Source organism: Pinus tabuliformis, chromosome 4_2, assembly GCF_031772625.1.
Source record: "Pinus tabuliformis cultivar Carrire ecotype Pingquan chromosome 4_2, CPIR1, whole genome shotgun sequence".
Classification (NCBI taxonomy): domain Eukaryota; kingdom Viridiplantae; phylum Streptophyta; class Pinopsida; order Pinales; family Pinaceae; genus Pinus; species Pinus tabuliformis.
In genome coordinates this window covers 820,916,456-820,943,666 of record NC_142304.1, presented here as the reverse complement: position 1 = coordinate 820,943,666, position 27,211 = coordinate 820,916,456, and the positions used below count along the sequence as shown (strand labels likewise).

Sequence of the window (27,211 nt, the reverse complement as noted above, 5' to 3'; positions counted from 1 at the left end):
TTCATAACGTGACCATGGAGGCCGTGTTAGTTAAAAGTAACACTTTCCACAGCTCGAGGATGTCTAAGGGGGTTGGAGGGAGCGTTACACTAACAGATCACTAGTTTGTCTTTATTTTCAGATAACCCCAATATCTTCTTAACCTTCTCTTTATATATCTAAATTTTGATAAGCTCCATGAGAAGGACTTGAACTTCCCTTTTTCTAGAGACATAAATAAAGAATAATTCTATTTGCTAGATGCATGGTGGGAAGATAGTGAATTCCACTCCAAGAACTTCGTTGAATATCTTTGGGAGAGTTGAAGGATGAGTTTAAGCTGAGGTTTCCATTTTTCTCTCTTCCTTTCATGGGTTAATTTGACACCTGGAAACTAATCTTACAAATTACTAGTGCAATCTGTGAAGAAGGGCAATTTTTCTTCAGTAAAAACTTAGAAGACATGAAGGTAGAGGTTTTATCTTCCCTGTCTCTTTCCGTAATAATTAGTCATTTAATGCATGGAGCTGCTATTATTTCTGCATATTAAGACATTGTGGCTGTTCTTTTCTTGTTGATGGCTGCATGCTATTGCTTCTTTGTTTTGTAATTGCTGTGATGTGATTCTTTTGAAGGGATTTCCAATAATTTTCTGCATATTGAAGAAGATCCATGTGGTTGGTTAGATCATATTATTAATAGACTAAATACACCTCTTCATCACATTCAAACACACATGTTCATTGATCTTTATTCCATAACCCAACTGGATAGGCAACGATCTTGGTAAATTTGACCATCCATTTTTATTCCTAAAGGAATAACAACAAACACCCTTTTTTAGGGTTTCCCTCTTTGTCCTAGAAAAGAACTAGCCTAAAGTGAGAGGAAGTATTATAATTGTGACATTGGACAATCTTTATAAGTGCCCCTATATTTCCACTTGTTAAAGGACTTTTCAACATTTGAATTACAGGGTTGGAAAGTAACAGAATTGATCATACTTGGATCATAAAAATAATGTAAGATACAACTCATATACTTGTAATTGCATGGTGAAGCATTATTTAATAATTTTTTCACTTGGGTATTATCCATTTAAAATTCCTGACAAGAGGTGGTGTCCTTCATTTGAGAAAATTGAAGTAAATAATGAATTATGAGTGCTAAACCTGTTCATCCGAAACTAGGGCTTTAGACATACAAGCATGCAGCTAAGACAACAGTCCAACTTACTTGGAACAACAGAAGTGACTTGAAAGCCAACGTTGATAACTATTCCTGATGTTTGTCGTGCAGCATATAGAGCTAAAACTGCCTGCAAGTTCTAAGCATGAGAAAACCAAAAGAAAGATATGATGCACAACAAAAATAATTATATGATAACTAAACTTTTACTCTAATTTGGAGTTTAGTTTAAGAATTCTATTAAAACCCAGGAATCTTGAGATGTAGATAAACGAGAAGAAAGAACATCACTATAATGAAATGCTGTAACAAAAAAACTATCACACAAACTGAAATATTAGATAAATATCTTGCTTTTACATATGCCCTCCACCAAATAGCTCCTTTGTTGCATACCTAAATTGCCTCAGTTTTTTAAACAGAAGTTTAAAGCCATGACCTGATTTAAATAAATGGATTCATAATTCTTGTTATGTTAATAAATCAGATTATGGCCAAAGGGCATAACTAAATAAAAGAATGGTTATGAATGAAAGTGACTTTTCGATCACTTGTTTGTCAATCAGCATATAGAGATAAAACCACCTGCAAGTTCTAAGCATGAGAAAAGCAAAAGAAGGATATGAAGCACAACAAAAATAATTATATGATAGCTATAATTTTACTGTAATTCAAAGTTTACTTTAAATTCTATTAAAACTTGGGAACCTTGACATGTAGATCGAAGGGAAGAAATGACATTATTGCATCGAGAGGCACATTCTACAAATCGGTATGAGGGAGATGTGTAATTCCTTCCGTGCTCAACCCAGAGTTGACAAGTGTCCCTATTTTTTTAACAGAAATGGGTACTTCAAATTATAATAAAAGCTATGGGATCAGGCCCAGAGCCATTACAATTCTTCTAAAAGAAGTGATGCTAAAATTCCATGAGGATTTGAGATTGAACACGCAGGATCAATCCAAATCCTTAGTCGGGAGCTCCACAAAACAAAAAAATTGTTCCTATTCCAACTAAAGATTTTCCAGAAGACCCCTAATATCCAAATACATTTGCATCCCATTCTTAACTTTTTGTCATTTTAACTTTGACTGGCTTCTCGTTTTTGTTTAGCTTCATTTGACTTCTTGTTTTCCTTGGTGAAGTATATCTGTCATTTTTCCTCACTTGGATCCAGCCTGCATTATCTTCTATGTCTGGAGGACCATTTTTCTGCTTGTTATCTCGGTTCTTGCCCACATCATCATGATTCTTATGTGGTTCATCCCTCTTCTTCCTGATCTTCCCAAGAAGATAGAATTTTAGTCTTGTTTTCTGAAGAGATAGAGGAGGCACCAAAAAACTCCAAGTTTTCCTTGCCCTCCTTTGGGAGATCAGCCGAAGGAAATTTCCTTACAGAACTGTTTTTAAGAGAAGCATTTGGGGAACCAGAGATCTCAAGATTGTCAATAGTCTCCCTTATACATTCTGCCTCCTCTTGGCTTGCTGCTGAGATTCCATGCGCCTGTTGAGGGGATTTCTTAGATTTTGTTGTCTCTTTCTGATTTGTCTCTTTGCTGATATCTGAGGGGAGATCTTGTTTAAATATCATATAATGTTTTGATTCAGCACCTTCCCATCATATTGATTTGCAACTGTTTTTCCTGGCTTTGGTCTTCCCAACTTCTGGACAATTTTTGAACAAATGCCCTGTTTTGTAACAAGCTCTATAGCAGAAGAAAATATTTTCATAGTCCAACTTTTGTACCCATAAATAATCTGGACCTGTCAGTTTGATTTCTGCAGTAAAACCTTTGCTAAAGTCCATTTTCACATAGATGCAAGCATATGTGGGTTTTGATACCCACCAAAGTGGGTGATCCAATAGGAGAATTTTTTCTCCTAGACCTCTCTTTGGCCAGCAGCCAACAACCCCTGTTAGCCACCAATACATTGTGCCATTGATATTTGCTACCTTCATCAGTCATATGTCCCCACGCCCATTTGTCGAGAGCATATGTTAGAAGGTGGCAATCCAATCCAAAAGGTATGTTTTTCATTGTGCAAACGGGTGCTTATGCTTGTTTTTCTTGGGCATGGATTATTGGGTGACTTGGAAGAAGGAAGGGCTTTGACCATGGTTTGTTCTCTCACCTTAAATGGGGAGTTAATATTCAATCCTAGTCCCATGAAATCTCCCTTATTGACCTACAGCTTTAGGAAGGGCACTACTTGGGAAACCTTGATTTTGGTTGCGTGGTCCCATTTTTCCATTCCACATTTTTCATTCCCTTTCTCACATTACAAGCCTTATTTCATCCTTTTCCTTCTCTAGGTACACATAACCACCGAGTCCACAAGGCATTGGCACACCCCCTCCCCTTGTCCACATATCTAGGTCGAGACTGGAAATGTTGCCCCGGAGGTTGGTGTAGCTAAAAGAAAGTTAAAAGCATATCACAACCACAATATAGCACGTGGGAAAAAGCCAAGCTTGATCTCTACCCCTTATTATGGCCATCACCCTAGTTCTTAGGGTCCTGTTACCCACCATTTTGTGGGTGATATCCCTAGGAGAAATTTCATTTTCTCCAAGATGGTCCTCAGTCAGCAGCCAATAGCCCCTAGCAGCCACCAGCTAGCTCATCATGCCATTTATCCACCACCTAAGCTAGCCATGTAGTCCCTCGCCCATCTGCCATGATCTTATGCTTGAAGGTGGGCCTCCTGAACCTAAAGTATGCTTCATCATTTGGTAATTGAGTGTTTTAGTTTTCTTATCATGGACACTTCTGGGCATGGATTAATGGTGGGATTCGATGAAAAGAACGGGATAGGTCTGTTCTTTTGTCCCCTAGACCCCTTATAGGCATTAACCTTGGATTCTAGTCCCGTGGGATCTCTTTTACTAACCATTTGGCTCTAGGGCTGGTATTTCATGGGAAACCTTGATTTTGGTTGTATGGTCCTGCTTCCTTATCCGCTTATATTACCCTCTTTCCATTCATTACTACCCCATTCATCATTTCTACCACCTGGGTCCACATTCCTCCACTGGGTCCACATAGGGTTAGCATGCCCCTTCCCCTGCCCACACCTTGGGTCATGGCCTGGAATGAAGCCTGGAGGTTGATGTAGCTAAAAAGAAAGATGAAAGCATATATGGCCACATTCAACAGGAAAAAGTACCACAAAATGTAAAAGATGGCCGAGACAAACACATTTAGCATGTGGGCAAAAGCCAATGCATGAGCTTTACCCTATCATCATGGCCATCACCCTTGTTACTACAGGTTCTATGAACCTCCTTTATCATGTAGGTACTAGGAACCCATGATTGTCCCAACCTCTGGTGGGCAATGAACCGCCCCACTTTAATAAGGGGTATTCACTATTGTATCTTATATATTATGCTCTTACCCCTTGAGCCCTGAGCAGTTAATCAAAGAAAACCATAAAAAGGAAAAAGGCATATAAATAAGGGTGGAAAAATCAAGGTCGGGGCACCTCATGTACCACGATTGCTCCCTCCTATACATTATAAACCCAAGTGTGGGCTTCCCTCTTATTAGCTACCCTTGTACCCCAGCATGTGACCCAGGGCTTCCCCTTCTCATCCCCTACTTCATTCACCTATCTGTCACATGCCACCACTTTTTGAAGGATGTACCTTGACTATATTATCCCCTTTAGAAGTAGAAACCACCTAATAGGATTATTGGTTAACCCCATTTGGAGTTTAGGAGACATTGGCACATCCCGAAGCCCATTATGGAAGGGCAAGCCATTATGAAGTCCCCTATTGTGGCTCATGATTTGGTAAGCTCATTTACTCGATTTCTCTAATGAATTGTTGTACTGGAAGACTAGGGGATGCATTGGATCTTATGCAAGATTGCAAATGGTCTCCATTTTGGGTTTGGTCTCCCTATACGCGGTCCTAATCCTCGAGAGGGCTAGATTGGCACATGTAGAGTGTGCGTCGAGAGCCATGGGCCTCCACAATAGCGTACAACACTCTATGGATCCCCACAGTGATTCAAGAGATTTCTCGTGGTTCACTTATTGGACGAGGAAGGTGCACCTGATCCATCATGCCCAGCTAGCCCCCGATTTGCACCATACACTTGGCAGATGATCCAAGACTTGCACGATGATGTGGCATCACCTACACCATCATTCTAGCCCTTGCAAACGATCTACAAGCATCTTCAATTTGTTTGGAGACCCACGAGGACATTTGTGTGCCCCCACATGTCATTTGGAGCACTACAGGTTATTACAAGGGGCCAACCCCTTTTCAACTGCTATTGAGGGTCCTACTCTTCATTGTGGCACCCATGGACCTCGTTAGGCCTCTTAGAGGGCCCTACAACATGCATAGATTATTAATTGACCTCTTGAGAGGCTTATTTTTTTTATTTATGAGCTAGTTTGGTGGGCCTGTCACCAAAAGTTGAATTATTAGAACATTGTTTTATTTTTGGGGCTTATGTGGGACAAGGAGGCTAATTTGAACTCCTAATTTGTGTATAAATACAAGTGAGAAGAGTTCATTTACTCATCATCACTTTGGATTGGATCTCTTCTCTCTCTTAAGAATTTCACACTTTTTATAGAGGATGAATTGGAGCTTTATGGATGAATTTTGATGTGTGGATATTTGTCTATCTTCTCTTAGATCTTCTCTCTTGTCAATTGTGAATGATTGGATATATTCTGTTACATGTAAGTACATACTTTTAATGTTATTCTTGTTTTACTTTGTCATATACATTGGATTGGAATTTTCGTTGTTCTAGGGCTAATTGTTGCATGCATTTACTGCTTAAAATTGTGGAATTTTAGTCTCTATTATAGAATTTCTCAATGTATGGGCCATGTAATATGAACAAAATCTCATAGGGGTAGTTCTATCAAAGAATTTGACCTTGATAATCCATTCCCTTTGTGCATCGAAGTATAAAAGTTGCAAGATTGCTTCTCGTAGACCTAGAAGGCCAGTGAAGTGGTCTTGAGGCCTCCTTAAATGGGAACCAACAAATCCTACTCATATTCATCATAGACTCCATTCTCCAAAAGACTAAAGCATCAATCTACCAAAAGGTTGCCACCAAAAATCACATTCTTTCACCTTCTTCCAGGTGTAGCCAAGTTTGGGCAACTAGGGCATCAATTTCCCAACAAGCTAGCCCTCCAAAAAGTTCAATCTCCTAGGGTCTCCTGCATTGGTGTTTCCTCAAGGTCTCCAATTTTGAAGCCATTCTAACGGCAGAGTTGGGAGAAAATCCAAGCCCTATCTCCAAGATCAAACTTTTCCTTAGCATCCCCAAGGCTTGTACCTCATAGGATCAAATCACCACCTTCAAGTGAAATTATTTCTTTGATCCTTTCCCACATTGTCTAAAGTAAGAACATCGTTGATTGCTATACTCATTCTTTCCATCCTATAACGGGTCCACTTGGTCCCATGTGGTCCCGTTCCTTTGAAAAGACAATTCTTCAAGATCCATCCGGGTTATCAATTTCAACAAGGATTTTAGGGATTGGGAAATTCCTTCACAAGTTGTATCCCATAAACCTAACCCTTAAATCCTCCCTTCCTCTCCCTAGAAGACCTTGTACCTTGCTTAGAAGGCAAGCAAGCTCTATCTTTCTAACTCTTCCAGGAACGGGATTAGTTGGGTCACTCCACATCCTTTCATTGTCTTATCCTTCATCGGTGACTCCATAATATACGGGTCTCCTCCCATTGGTGAAAGTCAGTAAATAGAAGGGAGCCTTAGCTGAGGTGACAGTGGGCTAAGCCTCCATTTGTTGCCCTTGGTCTAGCATTCGCCCTTTTGGGATCCCCCTTAGGTCCCCTGCTAGTTTGAGCGGTAACATTTTGGCGCTGTTGCCAGGGACACGAAATGTGATTTTTGTTCCCCATACGACATATTGACATATCATTATTGGCGAATCCATTGGAAGAACGAAGCCCTAGTTCTTCATTGAACTTTAGGGTTGATGCTTGTAGGGTGAAGCAAGCATTTTTCTAGGCATCTTTAATTTCACCCTGGCGACTCCTACATATATTTCATGTACACCTGAAATAGGTTGTCATTCTTTCATAAATTTCCCGCTTTGAACATTGCTAGCATCCCTGGCCATCCTAATCATGTCGCAGGAAGGATGGTATGTTGGGTGTTCGTGTTTGATGGTGATCCACTCTCTGCAATTGACCACGTAGAAATATTTAATGTACACACTTCAAGAGAGAAGGTTGTTCACAAAGATGTCCTTATGTTATTGTTCATGGGATCTGTTGGTGGTCATAACTCATAGATGCATGATTATGAACCTAGGAGAATTTCATCTATTGAAAAGTTCGTTGACGACTTTCTTAGACATTTTCAAGTACACCCTGCATTAAGTATCCAAGAAGAAGCCTTCATCGAGCATCAACAAGACATTAAGAATCTAGGTAATGGGCAAGAAGATGAGTCCTCCTTGGGTCCACATGATGAAAATTATTTTGAGGACACATGTGCTGGGAAGGATGAATTTATGGAAAGTGAAATGTTGAATTTTCTAAGTCTATCCATTAGAAAATTAATCTGTATTCTACTGGTTTATTTCTTCTACTTTTAAATTCTGAACAAGTTATTTAAAACATTTAAATAACAACATCTAAAGATCATCAGTTGAAAGAAAACAAACACACAAGTGACACCATTATTTTTGGTCAAATGTCCCCGGAAAAACCGAATGCGGGAAAACCGGTGCAACTATTCTGAAGGGTATATTATTATGTAGTATTTCCTTGAGTACAATTGGGTGCCTAACTGGCTCACCTGACAGAGAAAAATACACGGCAACAATACCTCTCTATCCAGAAACAGGTATTCAGAAAAACTGTCCCAAGAAACCCTCTCTGGCGACTCTAAAGATCAGCACTGGCCCTTCTAGTTGCTAAGTCAGCCCCAGGACCCTCTGCGTCAGCCCTTTGAGGAACTACGCAGCCTATGGGACCCTGTGCGTCACTCTAGAAACCTCTGCGTGGATGACGCAGTCCCTCTAGCCTCTGCATTGTCTTTGTTGCTCTCGCTCTCCCTGCTTCTACGTTGGTCTCTCAGTACTATCTCTACCTCTCTGTCCAACACTCACTTCCCCTCACTGCTGATCATTGATTCATTTTTTTTTAGCAACCCCACTCTAGCGAAATGAATGACTGATCACTCTGGTGTGTTCTCCAACTGACCTTCAAGCCTCCTCTTATACTTTTCTCGTTGGTCCTTCAACGACCGAGATTAAATCTCTAATCAACGGCTAAGATTAGATTTGGCATGATCCATGACTTTTGGAATCTTCTAAGCTAGTTTTATATTAATACCCATTAATATTTTAATTTTCCTAAGTTTAGACTTAGGAACTCCATTAAAAATATTAATTATTTTAATATCTCCCAAACTGGGTACAATCTATCCAAACCATTTCTGGGTCTTGGAGATCTCATGTGCTTTAGCCCCTCCACCAATTTTCATGGCTAGAGCACATCTGATTCTACCGCAAATCAACACTCCCTCTTAGCGAGGACTGTGCTCTGGTAATACTCCTCAATGAGCATCACTCTGATTATTCGACATCGGTACCTGTGTTGATGCTAGGCCTCCCCACCCAACATCCTCTACACTGTTGCATACTGTACTGCTGCCCATGGCCTTGCCACTGCCACTGCTGCATCCGTACAACAACTCCCTCTGCATCTGTGCTGCTGCTGGTCCATAGTCCTAGCACTGCATCTGCACTGCATCCCCTTCTCATCATGTTGCATCGTGCTACTGCACTGCAACTCAATTACTGAGAAGTAAGTAATTGATCCACCCAACTTCTGACATCCTTGTTAGGCTAGAAACACTCCCGATGTTGAAGCTCCCTCTGCCACTAACAAGTGCTCCCTCTACTGACCTCTGCGCTGTTGCAGCAACTCCCTGCATCTCGCACCGTTGCACACCTCTCTATGCCATCCTGCACTGTTGCAACACTCCCGTGCCTCTCGCACTGTTCTAGCCTGCTAGGCTCGCTCTGCTTGGGGACTCTTGCACTGTAGCACTCTCTGCTACTTCATCCGCATCCGTCTCTACCGACATTCGCCAGTCCTGCTAGTCCTATTTGGGGCTCCCATAGCAAGGTATAATCCAAGAGGTTGGGTACCTCAAGGATCCTGCTCCTAATCACCTGTAGTCCTCCTGACTACAACTCGATGTCTCCCCACTTCTTCTCTAGTTGTACATGAGCACTCATGACACAATCGTCATCGTCCTCAGCCTCTTTCTCCGCCTTCACTAGCGTTGCCTTAGAGTCAGAAGCCTCTCCCTTACACTTCTTGCTCGGACACTGATTCGCATAGTGACCTAGTTTCCCACAATGGAACCACTTGACCTTGGAGAGGTCCTTCTTCTTGCTCTTCTCCTGATTTCTCGCAGATGCCAAAGTTGCATCCTCTTCCTCTTCCTTCTTGACCCTGACCCCTTTGCTGCTACTTCCCATCTTGTTCAGTCGTCTGATCTCTTCTTGACGAAGAGCTACCCACAGTTCTTCCCAATATGGAAGACTCGCCTTGCCCAGCATGCTCTAGACAAATGTCTCCCACTCCTCAGAGATTGCATTAAGTGCGATCCTCACCATCAACACCTGATCCGGCATGGCCCCTATGGAAATCAATTGGTCACGGATCTCCTTCAACAGACTAAGGAAGAGATCTATCTGCTCTCCCATTTGCATCTGGTATGACCTTAGCTAATTCTCCAGTAACATCTTCCTCTGCACGAAAGTATGCTGGTACAATGTCTTCAAGGTGTCCCACATCTCCTTTGTCGTTTCCTTCTCGACAATATGTTGGACCAAATGATCCTTGGCCATTGCCTCCTTGTACCTTTCATTAGCTGCCGGGTCAACTGAGATAGCCATTACTCTCAAGGCGAAACCATTATTGCGATGTCTGTCTAAAATGGACAGGATCTTGGCCTTCTAGACCACAAAGTCGGACGCCCCGTCCAGCCTGTCCTGATCCCTCAGTCCATTCATTGCCATCTCTCTGCTCCTCCTGTCGACTCCTCCAGGTCTCTCTACTTCCCTCCGGAAGTTCTCTCTTTGACTCCTGTTGAGTCTCTCTACTTCCCGCCTAGAAGTTCTCTGCTAGACTCCCTCTGAGTCATGATTTCCCTTCTGAAAATCCTCCTGTCAATTGTCAAGCTGCACCTCTCCAATCTTTTGTGCACTTGCAACACTAATCCGATTTCCTTGGCTAGAAATCCGCCTCGGTAGCGACTCCCTCTACCTTGGTTTTGCACTGTTTGGTACTGTTCTGACCAAAGTGCCCCACCAACTTCACTCCCGCAAACTGCCCACAACTTCCTATGCCCCAACAACTGAAGGAATGAGCCTCTAGACTTTGCGCAATCCCGGCACTGGCAAAAACAATTCCCTTAGCCACTGCGTCAACCCTCCTGGTCTCTACGTGAGCCTTTCTCTGCCCTCCTCAGCCTTTGCGCTAGCCTCTCTTTGGCTTGGACTGATGACACAGTCCCTCTGCGTCAACCATTCCTCTGTTGCTTCTGCAAGGATCAACTTTCTATCACTCGCGACAGCTAATTTTGCTGCAAATGCTCTGCTTAGATGATGCCTTCAGCTTTCCTGTGATCTGTAACCACACTCTCATACCATGTTGAATTTTCTATGTCTATCCGTTAGAAAACTAATTTGTATTCTGTTGGTTTATTTCTTTTACTTGTAAATTTTGAACAAGTTATTTAAAACATTTAAATACCGAAATAAACACAATAACATCTACAGATCATCAGCTGAAAGAAAACAAACACAGAAGTGACACCGTTATTTTTGGACAAATATCCTCGGAAAAACCCAATGCAAGAAAACCGATACAGCTATTCTGAGGGTATATTATTATGTAGTATTTCCTTAAGAACAACTGGGTGCCTAGCCGACTCACCCAACAGAGAAAAATACACGACAACAATACCTCTCTATTCGGAAACAGGTATTCATAAAACCTGTCCCACGAAACCCTCTCCGGCGACTCTGAAGCTTAGCGCTAGCCCTTCTAGCCTCTGCGTCAACCTCCAACTAACCTTTTTCAGACCCAGGACCATCTGCGTTAGCCCTCCGAGGCACTCGCAGCCGCTAGGACCCTCTGCGTCTCTCTAGCAGCCTCTGCGTGGATGACGCAGTCCCTCTGGCCTCTGCACTGTCTCTACTGGGATCTGCGTGGCCTGAACTGGTTGCTGCTCTCGCTCTCCCTGCTTATTCGCTGGTCTCTCAGTATTGTCTCTGCCTCTCTGTCCTGTACTCACTGCCCCTCGCTGCAGATCACTGATTCACTTTTGATTAGCAACCCCGTTCTAGCAACATGAATGACTGATCACTCTGGTGTGTTTTCCAACTGACCCTGAAGCCTCCTCTTACACTTTTCTCGTTGGTCTTTCAAGGAACAAGATTAAATCTCTAATAAATGGCTAAGATTAGATTTGGCTCGATCCATGAATTTTGGAACCTTCTAACCCAGTTTTATATTAATACCCTTTAATATTTTATTTTTCCTAAATTTAGACTTAGGAACTCCATTAAAAATATTAATTATTTTAATATCTCCCAAACTGGGTACAATCTGTCCAAACCATTTCTGGGTCTTGGAGATCTCATGTGCTTTATCCTCTGCACCAATTTTCATGGCTAGAGTACATCCGATGCTACCCCAAATCAACACTCCCTCTTAGCGAGGATTGTGAGCTAGTAATACTCCTCACTGAGCATCACTCTAATTATCCGGCATCGGTACCTGTGCTGATGCTAGGCCTCCTCGCCCAACATCCTCTGCTCTGTTGCATCCTGTACTGCTGCCCATGGCCCTACCACTGCCACTACTGCATCCGTACGACAACTCCCTTTGCATCTGTGCTGTTGCTGGTCCATACTCCCAGCATTGCATCTGCACTGCATCCCCCTCTCAATATGCTGCATCGTGCTATTGCACTGCAACTCAGTTACTGAGAAGTAAGTAATTGATCCACCCAACTTCTGACATCCTTGTCAGGCTAGAAACACTCCTGAAGTTGAAGCTCCCTCTGCCGCTAACAAGTGCTCCCTCTACTGACCTCTGCGCTGCTACAACAACTCCCTGCATCACACACCGTTGTACACCTCTTTGTGCCCTCCTGCACTGTTGCAACACTCCTGTGCCTCTCGCACTGTTGTAGCCTACTAGCCTTGCTCTGCCCGAGGACTCTTGCACTATAGCACTCTCTGTCGCTTCATCCGCATCCGTCTCTAGCGACATCTGCCAGTCCTGCTACTCCTCTTCGGGGCTCCTGTAACAAGGTATAATCCAAAAGGTTGGGTACCTCAAGGATCCTGCCCCTCATCGCCTGTAGTCCTCCTGACTACAACTTGATGTCTCCCCACTTCTTTTCTAGTTGTACATGAGCACTCATGGCACAATCGTCATCCTCCTCGACTTCTTTCTCCACCTTCACTAGCGTTGCCTTAGAGTTAGAAGCCTCTCCCTTACTCTTCTTCCTTGGACACTGGTTCACATAGTGACTCAGTTTCCCACAATGGAAGCACTTGACCTTGGAGAGGTCATTCTTCTTTCTCTTCTCCTGCATTCCCGCAGATGCCAGAGCTGCACCCTCTTCCTCTTCCTTCTTGATCCTGACCCCTTCTCTGCTACTTCCGTCTTGTTCAGCTGTCTGATCTCTTCTTGACGAAGCGCTGCCCATAGTTCTTCCCAATATGGAAGACTCGCCCTGTCCAGTATGCTCTGGACAAATGTCTCCCACTCCTCGGAGACTGCGTTAAGTGCGGTGCTCACCATCAACTCCTGATCCGGCGTGGCCCATATGGAAATCAGTTGGTCACGAATCTCCTTCAACCGACCAAGGAAGAGATCTATCTGCTCTCCCTTCTGCATCTGGTATGACCTTAGCTGATTCTCCAATAACATCTTCCTCTGCACGGAAGTATGCTGGTACAATGTCTTCAAGGCATCCCACATCTCCTTTGCCATTTCCTTCTCGGCAATATGTTGGACCTCATGATCCTTGACCACATCAAGGTTGATGCACTTAGCCTTGGCCATTACCTCCTCGTACCTTTCATTAGCTACCGAGTCAACTGGGATAGACATTACTCTCAAGGCGAAGCCATTGATGCGATGTCTGTCTAGAATGGACAGGATCCTGGCCTTCCAGACTACAAAGTGGGACACCTCGTCCAACCTCTCCTGATCCCTCAGTCCATTCATGGCCATCTCTCTGCTCCCCTTGTCGTCTCTTCGGAGTCCCTCTACTTCCCTCCGGAAGTTCTCTTTGACTCCTGTTGAGTCACTCTACTTCCCGCTTGGAAGTTCTCTGCTAGACTCCCTCTGAGTCATGATTTCCCTTTTGAAAATCCTCTTGCCAATTGTCAAGTCGCACCTCTCCAATCTTCTGTGCACCTGCAACACTGATCCGGTTTCCTTGGCTAGAAATCCGCCTCGGTAGCGACTCCCTCTACCTTGGTTTTGCCTTGTTGGGTACTGTTCTGACCAAAGTGCCCCACCAGCTTCACTCCTGCAAACTGCCCACAACTTCCTACGTCCCAACAATTGAAGGAATGAGCCTCTAGACTCTGCGCAATCCCGGCACTAGAAAAAACAGCTCCCTTAGCCACTGCGTCAACCCTCCTAGTCTCTGCGTGAGCCTTTCTCTGCCCTCCTCAGCCTCTGCACTAGCCTCTCTTTGGATCGGACTGATGACACAGTCCCTTTGCATCAACCCTTCCTCTGTTGCTTCTGCAAGGATCAGCTTTCTGTCACTCAAGACAACTGATTCTGCTGCAAATGCTCTACTTAGCTGATGCCTTCAGCTTTCCTGTGATCTATAACCACACTCTCATACCATGTCGAATTTTCTAAGTCTATCCATTAGAAAATTAATTTGTGTTCTGCTAGTTTATTTCTTCTACTTGTAAAATTTGAACAAGTTATTTAAAACATTTAAATACCGAAATAAACACAATAACATCTACAGATCATCAGCTGAAAGAAAACAAACAGACAAGTGACACCATTATTTTTGGACAAATATCCTCGGAAAAGCCCAATGCGGGAAAACTAATGCAGCTATTCCGAGGGTATATTATTATGCAGTATTTCCTTGAGTACAACTACGTGCCTAACCTACTCACCCAACAGAGAAAAATACACGACAGCAATACCTCTCTATTAGAAAATATGTATTCATAAAACCTGTCTCACGAAACCCTCTCCGGCGACTCTGAAGCTCAGCGCTAGCCCTTCTGGCCTTTGTGTGAACCTCCTACTGACATTTGTCTGACCCAAGATCCTCCGCGTCAACCCTTTGAGGCACTACAGAGCCTCTAGGACCCTCTGCGTCTCTCCAACAGCCTCTGCATGGATGACGCAGTCCCTCTGGTCTCTGTGTTGTCTCTACTGGGCTCTGCGTGGCCTGAACTAGCTGCTGCTCTCGCTCTCCCTGCTTCTGCGCTGGTCTCTCAGTATTGTCTCTGCCTCTCTGTCCTGTACTCACTGCTCCTCGCTACAGATCACTGATTCACTTTTGCTTAGCAACCCCACTCTAGCAACATGAATAACGAATCACTCTGGTGTGTTCTCCAACTAATCGTCAAGCTTCCTCTTATACTTTTCTCGTTGGTCTTTCAACGAACAAGATTAAATCTCTAATAAACGGCTAAGATTAGATTTGGCTTGATCCATGAATTAAGGAACTTTCTAACCCAGTTTTATATTAATACCCTTTAATATTTTATTTTTCCTAAGTTTAGACTTAAGAACTCCATTAAAAATATTAATTGTTTTAATATCTCCCAAATGGGTACAATCTGTCCAAACCATTGCTGGGTCTTGGAGATCTCATGTGCTTTATCCACTGCACCAATTTTCATGGCTAGAGTACATCCGATGCTACCCCAAATCAACACTCCCTCTTAGTGAGGATTGTGAGCTAGTAATACTCCTCACTGAGCATCACTCTGATTATCCGGCATCGGTACCTATGCTGATGCTAGGCCTCCCCGCCCAACATCCTCTACTTTGTTGCATCCTATACTGCTGCCCATGGCCCTACCACTGCGATTTTTGCATCCTTACGACAACTCCCTTTGCATCTATGCTATTGCTGGTCCATACTCCCAGCACTACATCCCCCTCTCAATATGTTGCATTGTGCTACTGCACTGCAACTCAGTTACTGAGAAGTAAGTAACTAATCCACCCAACTTCTGACATCCTTGTCAGGCTAGAAACACTCCTGAAGCTGATGCTCCCTCTGTCGCTAAAAAGTGCTCCCTCTACTAACCTCCGCGCTGCTGCAACAACTCCTTGCATCATGCACCATTGTACACCTCTTTGTGCCATCCTGCACCGTTGCAACACTCCTGTGCCTCTCGCACTATTGTAGCCTACTAGCCTCGCTCTGCCCGGGGAGTCTTGCACTGTAGCACTCTTTGCCGCTTCATCCGCATCCGTCTCTATCGACATCTGCCAGTCCTGCTACTCCTCTTTGGGGCTCCCGTAGCAAGGTATAATCCAAGAGGTTGGGTACCTCAAGGATCCTGCTCCTCATCGCCTATAGTCCTCCTGACTACAACTCGATGTCTCCCCACTTCTTCTCTAGTTGTACATGTGCACTCATGGCACAATCGTCATCCTCCTCGACTTCTTTCTCGGCCTTCACTAGCGTTGCCTTAGAATCAAAAGCCTCTCCCTTACTCTTCTTCCTCGGACATTGGTTCACATAGTGACCCCCACAATGGAACCACTTGACCTTGGAGAGGTCCTTTTTCTTGCTCTTCTCCTGCTTTCCCGTAGATGCCAGAGTTGCATCCTCTTCCTCTTCCTTCTTGATCCTAACCCCTTTGCTGCTACTTCCGTCTTGTTCAGCCGTTTGATCTCTTCTTGACGAAGAGATACCCACAGTTCTTCCCAATATGGAAGACTCACACTGCCCAGTATGCTCTCGAGAAATGTCTCCCACTCCTTGGAGACTGCGTTAAGTGCAGTCCTCACCATCAACTCCTGATTCGGCATGGCCCCTATGGAAATCAGTTGGTCACGGATCTTCTTCAACTAACTGAGGAAGAAATCTATCTACTCTCCCTTCTGCATCTGGTATGACCTTAGCTCATTCTCTAGTAACATCTTCCTCTGCATGGAAGTATGTTGGTACAATGTTTTCAAGGTGTCCCACATCTCCTTTGCCGTTTCCTTCTTGGCAATATGTTGGACCACATGATCCTTGACCACATCAAGGATGATGCACTTAACCTTGGCCATTGCCTCCTCATACCTTTCATTAGCTACCGCGATCCGAGTCGGATCCAAAAACGACTATCATAAAACCATGACCATATCGGGACGAGACAAATCCTTGAAGAATCCAAAACAACACTCGAAAACCCCTTGAACCAGTGGCCATGGCAGCCGGCGTGGAACGACGAGGACCTCGGTCAAAGCACGCTGACCGAGGCCCATGGAGACTGCGCAGGAGGTCAAAATAGCCCCTGGGAGCCCCGGAATGGGAAAAGTAGCTGGTTTTCAATAAACAGGGCTGAAATGGTACAGCTTAAGCACTCGGTCACGTTGGGAGCTATAGTACCATGGGCGGAAAAAGGTGAAGCGCCATCGTACGAAGGTGGGACCCACACCCTGGAAACCGGCGATTTGATCGAGGCGCCCTTGAACGGTAAGCGGTTTTGGAGAAAACTGAGTGAGCACCCTCAGCGATCAACGTGTGGCAGCGGAGGAGAGAGAAAAACCGTCGCGATAGCGCGTTATCAGTCGAGCAAGTCAACCGCGCTTGACGTGCGAATGACGTTGGATCTGGAGGAGCCCAGATCGAACGGCTGAGATTGCGCCCGATAGACATAGCAGAATTGACAGGGGATTAAGCCGCGATTTAAGAGGATTTGGAATCCGTTGACCGCCACGGTGGAGAAAGCAACGAATCGACAAGCAAGCTGGCACAGTGTCGATGGAGACACGTGGCTACTTCCTGAGCGTTATGTTGACGTCGAACAGGGAATTCCAAGCACAGGCGGCAGGCGAATCGACACAGGAAGGAGAGGAACCGAACAGGTCGAGGATCGAATGACTAAAGCCATGAACGGAGACAGTCGAATGCAGATGGAGATCAGAAGAGAGATTCAGATCGAAGAGTCCAAGCGACCAAGAGAGACATTGAATAGTGAACCCTGAGAGGAGGACTGAGCACAAAGAGTAGTAAAGCCAAGCAGTGGAGACACAGGGCCGAGCTGACCACAGGCAGCATCGAGCACCAAAGAGCTTGAAGAATCAAGCCTTCCCATAGAGGAATCTGTCCGGATTGAGCATCACAGTTGGCTCTTTCCACTGTAGACCGAGAGTCACAGAGCTGGTAGGAAGAACAAGAGTCTGTGTACTCCAAGTGGCTTGGGGAATCCAAGAACCACCCTGCCAAGCAAACTCTGCTTCAGGAGAACTCACATTGAGTCCCTGTATTGTAATTTCTCTACCCAAAGACATAATAAAATAAGGCCACCACTGAAGCTGGACCAGAGACGTAGCCCTGGAGAATAGGGTGAACTCCTTATTAAAAATTGCTTGTGTCTTTGTGTCTGCTTACTGCATTTCTCTGTTGTCTTTCCATTCAAAATGTTTGTGTATTGGCAATCTGATCGATCCGTTGTTTCAATAACACAGAACACACACACCAGCACATGAGTCTGTAATACCTTTTGTTTAATAAATCTTAACTGAGGCCACTCATAGGGTGATTATCAGATCAAGTGGTATCAGAGCTCTAGGCTGTAAGGTTAGACAAGCTTGTGTTGGTTTAGCTGTGAATGATCACTAGATCAAAGCTCAAATTAGGTGGAGAATTGGTGGAAACTAATCCTGAAATTGGGAGAGTCTATTCTTGAAAGACAATGTCAGAAGAAGGTTCTGTAGGGCCAGACCCTCAATTCCTAGAAAGTTTCCTAGCTATAAAGTCCATGGTGGAAGAAATGTATAGGGACTTTAGAAAGCATAGGGGTGAGAATTCATCAAGCTTTGAGCAAGATAAAGAAGAAGATGAATCTCATTCCCATGACCACTCAAAAGGAAAGGGAAAAGAAGAAAGCTTCCCTACACCTCCTAGTAGCCCTGTGCATAATAAGAAAGCATCTTTGATTAAGTTAGATGTTAAATTTGATTTTCCTATATATGATGGAGAGTTGAATGCTGAAAAGTTGGACAACTGGATAAGACAAATTGATGTGTATTGCAGAGTACAAAATATAGACTCAGACAAGAGCAAGATTCAGCTGGCAAGCCTACGCCTAGGGGGCACTGCCTTGGTTTGGTGGGAAGGCAGAACCCAAGCTGATGTAAAGAAGCATGGTAAGACCATCTTTGTCTGGAGTGACTTTGTTTCTGCCATCAGAAAGTAGTTCTATCCATTGGCCTACATGCAACAAGCCATGATGAGTTGGCAAACTCTTCGGCAGTTGAAAGGGCAAAGTGTACAAGGGTATACTCAAGAGTTCCGAAAGAGAGCATTGATGCTAGGCATTTCATTAGACTCACCAGAAACTCTTTTGAAGTACATTGGTGGTCTACACAGCTACATGAGGCACACTATCCTCATGTTTAATCCCACTAGTATAGATGAGGTATCTGTACAAGCTACTCATCTAGAAGCTAGAGGAAAGAATGGAAATCCAAAAGTTGGGGGACCATCCCAACCCACTGTAAGCAAAAGCAAGGAGAAAAGAAAGCAGAAATGGAAAGCAAGGAAGGCTAACACTACACAAAAAGGCAAAGCTTCATGCACTCACTGTAAAAAGGAGGGGCATGATGATGAGCACTATTGGATTCTGCATCCAGCGCTGAGACCTAAGAAGTCCCAGGGCAAGAAGAAGACTGCTACAGCTATTCAGAAAGATTTGGGGTCAGACTCGGGAGATGAAACAATCATTGCAGCCACAGGTATGAAAGGTTACCTACTTTAGAGAATGTTGAAATCAAGAAGCAGGTGCAGGAGTTGCTTGAGAAAGGGTTCATCAGGCCTAGCACATCACCATGTGGGTCACCAATCGTTTTGGTGAGAAAGAAAGATGGCTCGTCGAGAATGTGCATTGATTACCGAGCACTGAATAAAATAACGATCAAAAATCGTTATCCCCTTCCTCGCATAGATGATCTTTTAGATCAATTGAAGGAAGTTGTTTATTTCACCAAGCTGGATTTGCACAGTGGATACCATCAGGTCAGAGTTGCAGAGCAAGATGCATGGAAGACTGCTTTTAAAACAAAGTAGGGATTGTATGAATGGCTGGTTATGCCTTTTGGCTTGACCAATGCCCCTGCTACTTTCATGAGATTAATGAATGATGTACTCAGACCTTTTCTTGATGATTTTGTTATTGTGTATCTGGATGACATTCTGATTTTTAGTAAAACGTGGGAAGAACATTTAAAGCATGTTAAGCAGACATTAGATGTTTTGAAAAGAGAAAAAATTTATGTTAAACTCTCCAAATGTGAATTTGGCAAAACCTCTCTAAATTATTTGGGTCATATAGTAGGGGGAGGTGAATTGAAAATAGATCCCTCTAAAGTGGCAGTCATCATAAACTGGCCTAAACCCAAGTCTGCTACAGAAGTGAGGAGCTTCTTAGGAGCAGCACAATATTGGAGGAAGTTCATTTCAAATTTCTCCTCAATTGCAGCTTCCTTACATGCTTTGACAGGATTGAACAAGGTGTTTCAGTGGGGAGGCAAACAGTAGAAAGCCTTCGACACCTTGAAAGACAAAATTAATACAACACCTGTACTAGCACTGCCAGATCTACAAAGACCCTTTGAGATCCAAACTGATGCCAGTGACTATGCCATGGGAGCAGTGTTGACACAGCACAGTAAACCCATATGTTATCATTCTGAGACTTTTAATCCTACAGTAGTTAACTATTCTACCTATGATAAAGAATTGTATGCATTAGTTCAGAGTGTGAAAAAGTGGAAACATTATTTAATGGGCAAAGAAACAGTAACACATACTGATTATCAGCCTGTTGACCTCTACTGGTCAACTACCCATGCAGTGCACCCCGTTTTTCTTGACAGAAAGAAGCAGCACCTGATCAGCATGTCCGTGCCATCCTGCCATCATCAGCAGCTTGATCTTTTTTTTGTTGTAAACCCAGTCTGCATATATAAGTTGTAAATAATCTAAGCAGATGAAGTCATGTATGTAATTTGCCTAGGTGGACCTAACTTTCTGATGATAATCTACGTCCCGGAAGGTTTTTTGTCTCACCGATCCACAGATCGGCAGAGTTTTGCTTCAAACCTGACCCCAAAGCCGAGATTGATTTCGTCATTAGAACTTTAGGAGAATCCTAGTGAGTTAATTTGCTAGATTATAGTTGTGTCGCAGAACTGGTTGTTTTGTGAGGGTCTGTATTAAATGGGTTTGTCCCTTAAGATGTAATTTTGTAAAAGTCATAATGTAATGTGTCCTGAGGGTCGAGAAATGTTTTAAATCCCCTCATGATTCCTAAGTCCTAGGTCCTAGGTGATGTTTCCGAAAGGCTTAGTTCAGTGATCCATTTTAAAATGAATTAAAAAAGTAAAAAAATGAATAAAAATAATAAAATAATAAAAAATTAAAAAAATGAAGCAAAAACCCTAACTAATAAAATAATAATATTTTAAGTTAATAAATCGACGGATGAGATCAAGAGATGTCTTGATCCTCATCAACGGTCGAGATCATTTCTACATGGATCACTCGAACTAGCCGTTAGGATCATTTCCTTTATATGGGGTCTTAGGGGGTCATTTGAAGTCATCTGATCTGTGAGTCTGTACTGAAAAAGCTCTCTTGTAATCTGATTTTCTGGTTAATAAAAAGACTTTGGGGTCCAAATCGTGTTGGTGTTACTCTCTGGGATTGCTGTGAGATCTTTAATTTTCTGCATATTTCAGTTTTTAGCCGTTAATCATAGCTTGTTTTTTTAAGAGTAGTGTGAGCACAGGTATCTTGTTCACCTGCTAGGGTTTGAGGGCTGCTAGGGTTTCTGAAATAATGGCAGGTATCTCCATTATTTTCTGAGATTTAGCAGCACTCTCTCTCTATGCTGATGTTTGCTTGAGGTGTGCAGGAAAACCTTTCTGAAGGAAATTGTGGGCGTTTGGGGAAGTTCTAGGCTGAACCAGCCGACTCCCACAGGCTTTTCTGTGCAGAGCCCAGCTGATTGTTCCCTGGGTTAATCATTAAGAGTTTCTTTTCTGTTTTACATTGAGAGATTTTCTTTCTGTCCACAGTGAAGTTCAAAATTTCTGATAATCTGAAAAATTTCTGTATTTATGGCTAAATCTGGCTGTTAAGGGGCCAAGTCTGTACATCAATCAATTAGCCGTTCTAGGGTTTTCAAATTTTTGTTTTATTCAGTCTTCACTAGGTTTCTGTTTTTCTTTTGCAGGTATAGAGTTTTGTCCTTGCAAGACCGCCATCAGACTTCTTGCCAACGCAGTCTTATCCCTTCCCCTTTGTATTATCAAAATTTCTGAGCATACATGACGTGGGTAGAGATCGGGCGTGGCTGGAAAATATCAGGACTCCGACAAATCTATATGTCTACACGCAGACAGCAAAGTTTTCTAACGATATAGTGTGAGATCGCTGAGAGACGGCGTGACTACTCGACGGATTGTCTGAAAACACACTTCTTCTCTTTGAGCCCGTCGCGTTAGGTGCCGTCGTCCCATTCATTGTTATATTCTTCATGCGTAAAATGAATAGACGGCTGTAGGCACGATTTTATGGTAACGTCTCAGCTCCCTTTTTTTTGAAGAAAGACGTGACTGCACCAGCGTGAGGAAATTTTTTTTCGTGGGCATCTTGTGTGTCTGCGTTACCAGTCAGCGAGATTTGCAGTTTTAAGTGCCTCATTCGAGCCGCCAACAGTCACAAATTCTGGTAAGGCCGCATGAGGTTTCATGGCCTGAGCCCATCGTTGCAAGCGTCGTGCGTGGAGGTATTTCCGCCATAGTCACCGTCAATCCAGGTATCCATTTCGCTACGTCCGCAGGTAATCTCCAATCATCCGGGCCAGGTAAATTCCTTTGTAAAGTCTGCGGGTTGTGAATGAAGTCCAAGCATCACGCCATAGGGTCACTGCGTATTTCCCTGAGCATATATCTTTTGTAAAAGGTTTTGACATGGTTCTCGTTTTGATGCGTTTTTCGGTGGCGTAGGCATAGTCGTTTTGGTTTATGCGCTAAGTTTCCTTTTGTTTTCGAGCCTTTGGTTATTCGTAAGCCAGCATAGAATTAGTTTAGGGTTTGAATTGGTTATGTTTTTTTTAATTTTTAGATTTTAATGTATTTCTTTAGTTTAGGTTAGTTCCTTTTTATTTTACATTTTAGATTTTAAATTTAAAATGTTAGCCTTAGTTTTACGCTATAGTTAGATTTTAGATCTTGACTTATGTTTTAAATTTTGTCATAAAAAATATAAAAAATAAAAAATAAAATTTGGTTAGATTTTTTTTTTTTAATTTTAATTTAATTTTTTGGTTTAGTTTAGTTTTAAAATTAGATTAGTCTTAAAATTTTAAATTTTTTTTTTTTTTTTTTAGATTTATTTTTAATTTCCATAAACATTGAAAAATAAAAATTGAAAAAAGATTTTAAAAAAAAAAAAAAATAAAATTTAAAATTTTGTGAAAAATCATTTTGCCAGTTTCAGTTGCTTTCGCGATATATCTTTCATGCTGAGATCTGAAATTTTCAAGTCGAAACACAAAATCCAATATCTGGTTAATAATTCATGATGCTCATGGTAGTTTAAGGCATTTATCTCTTCAAAGCTTTCAGTTGCCGGATATCGTTTTGGTCACGTGTTTTCGCTGATGACAAATGATTGCTGTTCGAGGTCCATGTTTCTTTATCATTTAAAAAGTAATCATTTAAACATTGACTCCACAAGGCACTGGTCTATTAAATCTCTAAATCCATCTAGTGCTTATCATATCGTGTATCGTGTCTCCCACCCAACTGTTTGGCAGTTGGTCTTCACTATCTCGCAGGGTCTACCCCCCTTAGCCGCGGAAGACGGGCTTAAACGGAGGGATCGGGGATCAGAGTGACAGCCCCCCGTCCGAGCGTTGTCGTGCCAATCTGCGCGACAACATTTTTGGCGCCGTTGCCAGGGAAATTGTTTTCTCGGCGTTTCAAACGACAAATCATCCTTCTCATTTTTATCTTTTCATCTGGCCCGGCAGCGCCAACATTTTTGGCGCCATTGCCGGGGAAACTTTTTCTCGGTGTTTTCAAACGACTTTTCATGCATCTTCTCATCTTCTCATCTCTCATTTGAGCTGGCAGATTCAATATTTTGCATCTTTTCATCACATATCAGCAGTACCTCTTGGGTTTGTTTCCTGTTTGGGTGGCGACTCCATTTTTCTTATTTTTCCCAGACAAGAAGCCTACCGCATATCTGTTTGTTGATTGCTTCTCGGATCTTAGAATCAGATTTGTTGTTCAAGTGACGACTCCACTTCTTTCATCTTTTGATTTTCTTGAGCAAAGAGCTAGTTCTATCATCCATCTGATCCCTTATTGTTCATCATGGATTATTCATTTAAACCATGTCATTTTACTGATAATCTCCATGATCTTCCGAAAGAGGCCATTGGTAAATTACTTAAGTTCTCGGGTGATGATTCGGTCGCTGTTAAAAGGAATTTAAACGTGTTTACTTGTGTAATGATCTTATACTGTAGATTTCCTCAATATAATAATGAAGATTTCAAGATGCGTCTATTTGTCCGTTCTTTAGAGGGTGATGCCTTGAATTGGTTTAATAACTTTCCTAATGATTTTTTCACTTCTTTACAAGACATTCTCAATGCTTTTAAAGATAGATATGATAGTCCAAACAGCTTGCCTTCTACTTCTAAAATTGTTGAACAGAAAGAAAGTAATTCAGCTGTTGAAGAAAGATTTCAAGGCCAGAATGTGTCATCCACCGGAAATATTGCAAATCATCATAGTGAAAAATCAGGGATAAATGACAATGAAAAGGAGGAGCAAAAGCAAATAATACAAGATTTAAAGATGCTGGTAAAAAATCTGGAAAGCAACCAAACTAATCTTATCAATGATGTTAAAACTTTACGCACCCATCTGGAAAAACGTAATAAGGAGATTGAGGACACGCAAAATCAGCATGCTAAGGAAATTGAGGCCATGAAAATTAAATATGAAACAGAAATTAGAAGCATGCAAAGCAAGATGTCAGTCTTAGAGGAAAATATGGTGACCATGAAAGCTGATCATGATAGGGAAATTGACTCTATGACGTTCAATCATAACAATCAGTTGGCTGACATGCAAGCGAATCATAAAGAAGAAATAAAATTCATGCAACATTGCTTGATGGACATAGAGGAAAAGAATGATAAAGTAATAAAACACATGCAAGAACACCATGCCATGCAAATCAGTGCTATAAGGGATGAATGCTCTAGTCAGATGGATGCCATTAGAATACAAGTTCAAAAGATTCAACAATGGTCAGATGATAAGAGAAACCAGGAGCCTTCTCATTTGCCGCAACAAGTTCCATCTTACTATGAGGAGGTCATTAGGTGGTTAATTGAAGGTGATCCAGATAAGCTAAAAAACGATAAAAATCAAATGCAAGACACAAAAAGACTTAGCATGCATATCTTACACACTTCATCTGATAGTTTCGAAACAGAAAGTTCCAGGTCATCAGTAATTCGACCTGCCAGACAGAAAAAGCACAAGAGAAAGAAAATAAGGAGAAGATTTGGCGCATCAGACGGCCGCGAGCAGCTTGATTTTCGGATAGGAAAGAGTCCTACCATATGCAAAATGGGACATGGCACATCCGACAAGCAGCCGACAGATTTGCCTGAAAGCAGGCAAATGCTCAGTATGCACTATATTGAACACATCTGATGCCGTAGGGCATCCTTTGTAGCGTATTTCTAACCCTACTCCTTGTTTTTTCCCCATTTTCATTTCTGCTTTAGATAGTTAATAAATGAAGAGCTTTTTTCTTTCCTATGCTTAATGTATATGCTGATTTATGGATGGACGCTACTTATTTTTTGTGTTGTATGGATGCAGATTCTGGATTCTCACATTCCTGCAAACAAAAACGTGTCCCCAAGTAGAGCCAGATGTTGACCTCTACTGGTCAACTACCCATGCAGTGCACCCCGTTTTTCTTGACAGAAAGAAGCAGCACCTGATCAGCATGTCCGTGCCATCCTGCCATCATCAGCAGCTTGATCTTTTTTTTGTTGTAAACCCAGTCTGCATATATAAGTTGTAAATAATCTAAGCAGATGAAGTCATGTATGTAATTTGCCTAGGTGGACCTAACTTTCTGATGATAATCTACGTCCCGGAAGGTTTTTTGTCTCACCGATCCACGGATCGGCAGAGTTTTCCTTCAAACTTGACCCCAAAGCCGGGATTGATTTCGTCATTAGAACTTTAGGAGAATCCTAGTGAGTTAATTTGCTAGATTATAGTTGTGTCGTAGAACTGGTTGTTTTGTGAGTGTCTGTATTAAATGGGTTTGTCCCTTAAGATGTAATTTTGTAAAAGTCATGATGTAATGTGTCCTGAGGGTCGAGAAATGTTTTAAATCCCCTCATGAGTCCTAAGTCCTAGGTCCTAGGTGATGTTTCCAAAAGGCTTAGTTCAGTGATCCATTTTAAAATGAATTAAAAAATTAAAAAAATGAATAAAAATAATAAAATAATAAAAAATTAAAAAAATGAAGCAAAAACCCTAACTAATAAAATAATAATATTTTAAGTTAATAAATTGACGGATGAGATCAAGAGATGTCTTGATCCTCATCAACGGTCGAGATCATTTCTACATGGATCACTCGAACTAGCCGTTAGGATCATTTCCTTTATATAGGGTCTTAGGGGGTCATTTGAAGTCATCTGATCTGTGAGTCTGTACTGAAAAAGCTCTCTTGTAATCTGATTTTCTGGTTAATAAAAAGACTTTGGGGTCCAAATCGTGTTGGTGTTACTCTCTGGGATTGCTGTGAGATCTTTAATTTTCTGCATATTTCAGTTTTTAGCCGTTAATCATAGCTTGTTTTTTTAAGAGTAGTGTGAGCACAGGTATCTTGTTCACCTGCTAGGGTTTGAGGGCTGCTAGGGTTTCTGAAATAATGGCAGGTATCTCCATTATTTTCTGAGATCTAGCAGCACTCTTTCTCTCTGTGCTGATGTTTGCTTGAGGTGTGCAGGAAAACCTTTCTGAAGGAAATTGTGGGCGTTTGGGGAAGTTCTAGGCTGAACCAGCCGACTCCCACAGGCTTTTCTGTGCAGAGCCCAGCTGATTGTTCCCTGGGTTAATCATTAAGAGTTTCTTTTCTGTTTTACATTGAGAGATTTTCTTTCTGTTCACAGTGAAGTTCAAAATTTCTGATAATCTGAAAAATTTCTGTATTTATGGCTAAATCTGGCTGTTAAGGGGCCAAGTCTGTACATCAATCAATTAGCTGTTCTAGGGTTTTCAAATTTTTGTTTTATTCAGTCTTCACTAGGGTTCTGTTTTTCTTTTGCAGGTATAGAGTTTTGTCCTTGCAAGACCGCCATCAGACTTCTTGCCAACGCAGTCTTATCCCTTCCCCTTTGTATTATCAAAATTTCTGAGCATACATGACGTGGGTAGAGATCGGGCATGGCTGGAAAATATCAGGACTCCGACAAATCTATATGTCTACACGCAGATAGCAAAGTTTTCTAACGATATAGTGTGAGATCGCTGAGAGACGGCGTGACTACTCGACGGATTGTCTGAAAACACACTTCTTCTCTTTGAGCCCGTCGCGTTAGGTGCCGTCGTCCCATTCATTGTTATATTCTTCATGCGTAAAATGAATAGACGGCTGTAGGCACGATTTTATGATAACGTCTCAGCTCCCTTTTTTTTGAAGAAAGACGTGA

At 42.4% G+C, this 27,211-nt stretch overlaps 1 protein-coding gene across 4 annotated transcripts in view; it reads right to left on the bottom strand.

The window, feature by feature from the left end:
* The window catches only part of LOC149172188 (actin-related protein 8-like), a 593,626-nt gene that overhangs the window by 331,394 nt on the left and 235,021 nt on the right, over positions 1 to 27,211 (bottom strand). For all 4 annotated transcript variants that reach the window (XM_089424239.1, XM_089424240.1, XM_089424242.1 and 1 more), the window contains one exon: positions 1,216 to 1,297. In XM_089424239.1, the coding sequence (XP_089280365.1) occupies positions 1,216 to 1,297 (82 nt within the window). The remainder of the gene's footprint in view (positions 1 to 1,215; positions 1,298 to 27,211) is intronic.